The sequence below is a fragment of the Humulus lupulus genome, chromosome 1, assembly GCF_963169125.1.
Source record: "Humulus lupulus chromosome 1, drHumLupu1.1, whole genome shotgun sequence".
NCBI classification, from domain to species: Eukaryota; Viridiplantae; Streptophyta; class Magnoliopsida; order Rosales; family Cannabaceae; genus Humulus; species Humulus lupulus.
This window is the reverse complement of record NC_084793.1, coordinates 59,815,266-59,821,696: the sequence shown is the minus strand read 5'-3', so window position 1 is coordinate 59,821,696 and position 6,431 is coordinate 59,815,266. Positions and strand designations below refer to the sequence as shown.

At 35.1% G+C, this 6,431-nt stretch overlaps 1 protein-coding gene across 1 annotated transcript; it reads left to right on the top strand.

Moving 5' to 3' along the window:
- Positions 1-3,765: 3,765 nt before the first annotated feature.
- LOC133815355 (protein FAR1-RELATED SEQUENCE 5-like) lies at positions 3,766-5,232 on the top strand. Its single transcript, XM_062248208.1, has one exon. The coding sequence runs from the start codon at positions 3,766-3,768 to the stop codon at positions 5,230-5,232; it is 1,467 nt and encodes a 488-aa protein (XP_062104192.1).
- Positions 5,233-6,431: the final 1,199 nt, after the last annotated feature.

Below are 6,431 nucleotides of genomic sequence, written 5' to 3'. Positions count from 1 at the left end.
CCTTCAGGATTTAATGGAGGTACTCACTTTTAAATATATAAAGGGTCAAATATATTTTTTCTTTAAACAATTATTATGTTTTTCATATTATTTACTTCTCAACCCTAATGTTTAAATCCCACTTTATTAAACTAAGGGTCATCATCAAGTTCCCATGGTAGTAGGTCTCCTTACACATCTTTTGAAAAAGACGTGTCGTGGAAAAATATCTTGCAAGAGCGTCTCCAAAAAATGAATTGGAGCTTGCCAAGATATTATACAAAAAAATCTGGCCCGGATCATTGTCCTACATTTATCTCACGTGTGGAGGTAGAAGGTAGAATATTTGAAGGAGTGGAAGAGTGCTCCAAAAAACTGGCTGAGAGGAGTGCCGCCAAGGCAGTGTGCAATGCCTTGACTTGATTTTTTACTATTCCATATATAATTAGTTTTTAAGTACACAAAACTTTATTAATGTTATTCGAATAAGTACAATTTTAAGTTGGTGCTACACCATTTTTAAAAGTATGGTTATTATTAACTATATTTCAATATGTTTATAATGTTTGTACTATCCAGGTGGGTGACAATCTCTATTGTAACTATTAGATAATTTTAAAAATGTTAAATGCTATTTCTAACGGTACTGTAGTAGTTACTATTTACATATTTTGTTTCTTAATGATATTTACTTCTTAACCTCATTTGTTGGTTATCCGTGTGATCCTACTATTTCACCTTTTTAGAATGTATGATAGTTCCATGAAGCAATCATATTAATAGACCTAAAAAAATTAAAATAATATTAAGAGTTTTGTATTGAAATTTTTTTTTTTTTTTTTGTGAAAAATTTCGACGTGTACATTGGACACTTCTTAAAATACCTAAACGATGATTAAACAAAAAAAAATTTGGGTTGTACCAGACACGATATGTGTACTTTTAAGGTGTACCAGTTGTGGGAAAGACATATAAATTGTAACATTCCATAAAAGTATGACTTCTCCCATTTACATTGGTAGTGGCCCATTTATGTCTGTCGCCTACCCTAAAGTTGGGTGACGAGGTGGGGCCAATGACCCAAGACCACTGCGTATGCGTATGGTGGGATCCACTGCCCCAGCACCTTCTCTTCTTCCTCTTTTGACTGCTTCTTGCTCTGCCTCCGGTCTCACTCACAATCACAATCCCAATCCCACTATAGAAAAATAAAATCATGGCCCCACCAAATCGGCTTAGCTCATTCAAGGGGCAACACCTCCTTCCTTCTCATTGGGCCTTGCAACAGGTTACAAATAAGATTGCATAAACTTCTAAATTATAGTTAAACATTTATATAATTTTTAATTTCAACCATAATACCATCATAGGAAAAAAATAATTAGTGATTGAATATATAATTAAGCATAAATATTTAATAACTCTTTGGCAATAAATATATCGTTTAATTTATTGAAAATGTGACTAAAAATTATTTTTTATAAATTAGAATATATCAAAATTTTAGCCGTTATAAAATAATTTTTAATTATTAGTAGTGAATAATAAGGACCGCAATAGAAAATAATTATTTTTATTAAAACTAGTTATGAATGTATCTAAAAATAAAATGTTAATTCATATTGTCATGTCAATGAATGAGGACAAAATATTTTAGTTTGGTGGTTCTTATATTTGGTGGGTCCACAGAATTCAATGTACAATGGACTGTCATGCCACCTAATTTACTATTGAAACTATTGGCAGAATAGTATGTGAACAGTACTTCCCATGCCGTGGCCTTACAAATTTAGGGTCCACTTAATTTAATGTGGCATGGCATAGACACATTTTACTATTGAAAGTATGGGTCAAATAGTATGTGAATAATACTTGGTGACTAATAAAAATCAGACTACACGAAATGAACACCTATATAATGGATGGTTGGTATAGTGCATTTATTGGTTAGAGATTTATGCATAAACCACCAAGAAGACAACTTTTCCCCCTGAAATTAATTATGTCGTCCGGAGAATGTGGTACTCCAAACAGTGCATGCCCGATGCATTGCGGGAGCCCGGGATCGTCAAGGATGAAGGCTTCATCAATCTCGACTAAATCCAAACGTGTTTCTGTTAAGTGTGTTAATTGTTCTAATTGCACTACTCTTAAGGATAAGTTGTATGAAGAGAGGAGGCTGAGGAATAAGGCCTATAGACTTTCTAAGGAAGCAAGAGACCTCCTGCTTGATTTTTCAGATTTGATCTACAAATTAACAAAGACAACCAATCTTGCAAATGAGCACATGAAAGGTATTGAAACGGTGGTCGATAATATGAACAATCAATTGAGTATGGCCGCATGTTTGAACTTGGACAATGTTGATTGATCCTACAACTATTACCAGACAATGAAGCCCACATCAACCCATTTTCACTATGTTAAGTATTTTTAATTTGTATTTGCTGGAGTCTTAACTCAGATAACCTTACTTGGTCTCTTAGGTTATTTAGTGTTTCAATATGTTGTGGTTGAATTAAAAATACCATGTAGTATGGATATTAAATGATTGTGTGTACTTGTACGAAAATGTCTTTATGACAAACTTTGTGGCGATGTGGTTAGTTTCTAGATTTTAGTAAATGTTGACTATTTTACATTATAAAATATGTTGAATGGATTTATTGTTTTAACTATTGTAAGTCACAAGAAACCACTAGTCGACAACACAAAGTTTACAAATTAAATCAAGTAACAACCAAAATTAGAGGATAAACATACATAGCAAAATAAGGGTCAATTGTTTAATAAAATATTTTCATTAAAAACATATATTTCAAGTGGCCCAAAACATCAACTGGGCCTCGTTAAAAAATGTGTACACTTTATTCAACATTAAATGTCCCAATAAATATGTCTACCTAATAACTTGCTTGGATAAAAACCTGTATCCCCCAACTTTAAAATTTAACCAACAGCACATTTTGTGTTCACAATTGAATAGAATATAACAAAATCTGGAGGATATGCCAAGTTCACCTTCAAAAGTTTCAGTGCACGAATCTCCTTGAACAAGGTGAGCATAATCTTTATTTTATTCTCCTCAATCAAACTAAATTTATGTTGACACTATTTTAATTTGAGTGTGTCTCCTATTTTATGTGGGAACCAAATAGGTTTTATAATTAAAGTAATAGAAACTAACCATATTTTTAAACAGCAATTTCATGACTCAAAGTTTGTACACATGCACATATGTAATTTTCAAGGTTGTCATAAACAATCACTTAGTTTAGATGTCAAATTTTAATTTAGTTAAAAAAATCGTTTTATTATTAATTTAAATTCTTTTTTATTTTCAAAGAAAACTTGTCTTAAGTCTATTAATGCCCACATTCCCTCATCATTAGAAATTCTTCCAATATATTGACTAGCTCATTTTACTGGGCCTATTGTTTAATCTCCTCAATATCAATGGAAGGCCCAAATAAGTCTTACACTTGAAAATGCATTGGCCTTTATTATTTTGCGTTCACATTTCCTTTAATTTGGGTATGTCTCCCATTTTCTATGGGAACCAAATAAGGAAAAATTATAATAATAGGAATTGTCTTCTATTTTGAAAATCCAGTTTCACATTTGTGCCATGTTTTTACACACCTTTGCAATATCAAGCTTTTCACCAATATCGACTGAGTTTACAGGTCAAATTGTATGTATAATGGGCTATGTAAAACATACAATAACTCTATTCAAAATATATTGCCTAAAACTTGGCTTTTCTTTCCCAGATTTAACTTAAATATGGACGAGGTAGGAAGTTTGCAAGAAACATCAAATTGGGAAAATATACTACAATCTTTGGGGATTGAGAAACTCGCAAATGATATTGAGACGGAGGATGTCCAGGGAAAGGTCTTGGAGTCCCTTGAAGAGTGGGAGGATTCTTATTACACATACTCTTTGTGGGTAGGCTTCAGTGTCCGCAAAGCAGATCTACGGAAAAAAAATGGGAACATCACCATGAGAAAATGGGTATGTTCAAAAGAAGGTTTCCGTAAACACATGGAAATTGACAAGGTCGATGGGAGAAAACGAAAAACATCTATTACTAGGACTGGTTGCCAAGCTAGTTTTCGAGTCGTAATGATGGGCGATGAGGGTCCGTGGATTTGCAAGAAATTCCAACCTCTGCACAACCATGACAAGGCAACATTAGATGAGTTGCAATTTCTGATATCAAATCGTTCCGTGTCAGAAACCCTAGTTGCTCAAGTGAGGTCAATGAACCAAGTTGGGATAAGAACTTCACACATCATCTCCCACTTGGCAATGCAGTCTAGTGGGTACGAAAGGATGCCTTGCCAGCTACGAGACGTTTACAACAAGGTCGCCCATGTCAAAAGAAAAGAGAAAATATGTACAGATTCAGATGGTGCTTTGGGATATTTGGATTGTCTGTCAAAGAGGGATCCAAATTTCTTCATTCAATATCAATGTGACGTGGACAACAGATTGGGGAACCTATTCTGGGCGGACGGATATTCTCAACGTGATTTCGTCGCATTCGGTGAGGTTATTGGATTTGACACAACATATATGACAAACAAATATAATAAACCCCTGACAATTATTTTGGGCGTCAATTATCATTTCAAGACCTGCATATTTGGAATAGCACTGCTTAACTCCGAGGATGAGCAAACTTACTTTTGGTTGCTTGACAAATTTATTGAATGCCACAATCATGTAACACCAAAGGTTGTGGTGACAGATGGAGATGGAGCTATCAAAAATGCTGTCTTGAAGTACTTCCCAAATGCAACTCATCAGTTGTGTGCGTGGCACCTGTGTACCAACGCTTTAAAAATTTCAAAAGACCCCCGATTCTTACAAGGATTTCAAGATGTCATGTACAACTATTACACAATAGAGGAATTCATGCAAAAATGGGGGGAATTAATACACAGTTTTGACCTCCATTCTAGCCAATGGTGCACCAACACTTATCACAGTCGTCGCTCATGGGCAGAGACATACCTAAGAGGGAAATTTGTCGCCGGAATGCGGACCAACCAAAGATGTGAGTCCATGAATTCAAGTATTAAAAAACTCCTACATGCAAGTTATAGTCTCCGTGAATTCGTTACCTCGATTGGCGTTGCTATGACAAAGTTGAGGCATGTCGAGAGAGAAGATAATTACAATAGTCGACACAGTAGTCCTCCAATACCAGGTCCCAAAAATGCTCTTAAGACGTACCATGAGTAGTGTGCCAAATTATACACTAGAAATATGTACTATAAAGTGGCTGATCAAATCAAAGCGGAACATGCGTACTTTGTCAACAATTGTGAAGACAACGGTGAATCATTCTCCTACAGTTTGTCAAAGTTCCAACACGAGGATAGAGTGTACAACGTTTATTACCACCCACAAGAGGAGACATTCACCTGTCACTACTTGCTTTTTGAGACAGACGGCTATCCGTGTAGACATATTTGGGCCGTAATGAAATACCGTCATATGAAGATAGTACCACAGTCTCTCCTGCTGAAACGGTGGAGTAAGAATGCAAAAGCAGACCTCCCCCTCGAACTAAAGCAACACTCCACAGAAAAGCAACAGTTATTTGAAATGGCTGGGCAAGCATCCCTCGCTTTGGATACAAACTTGTTGAGCTATTACACTTCCAAGTCTAAGCAATCTTACACCATAGCGAAACAATAAGTGGCAACACTAACTGCAATGTTCAAGGATGCAGTTCCATTGGAATCAAACACCGGTGACAACGACTCGGGACGATATCAAACCTATCAAGAAAATGAAAACATTACTAGGGACCCAACATGTTGTAGAACTAAAGGATCCGCCTATGCAAGAAACAATAGGGACAATGTTACGATAGATATGTCGGATGGAGCCGTTAAAACTAAAAGGAAGTGTTCGAACTGTTATTCTGCAGACCACAATCGAAGAACATGCCCTCAGCTGGTCGGTCTACTGCTTCCTCACAGTCAACAACCCTCACCAAGTAAGAGAGCTTAGCATTCGGCTAAATTCGACGAATCTAGATGACCATCGAACTTTATGACAGAATGATAGTGCAAATTGACTAAGTGTCTATTTTCGTAGGCTTTCTGTCCTACTTAACAATTAAAGTGTTTTGTAATGGTTTAGGTGGCTGAATTAGTATAACAATTGCATTGATGTAAGTTAATTCAAATTGTAGCTAAATAGTAGATTAGTTTCAATGCTAAAAAATTATTGATTATGGCAGTTCAATCATATTTGTAATGTTTTAGAAAGGTAGATTAATGATAATCAAATGACCAATCCTAAATATACGTTCCTTTTTTAGTGACACTTCACTCTAATTGATAAAATTAGATAACAAATTGACTGTAATCGTTTCTTTTCTTTCTCTTCATTATATACCATGCGTATCACTATTATTGAAATTTCATTAA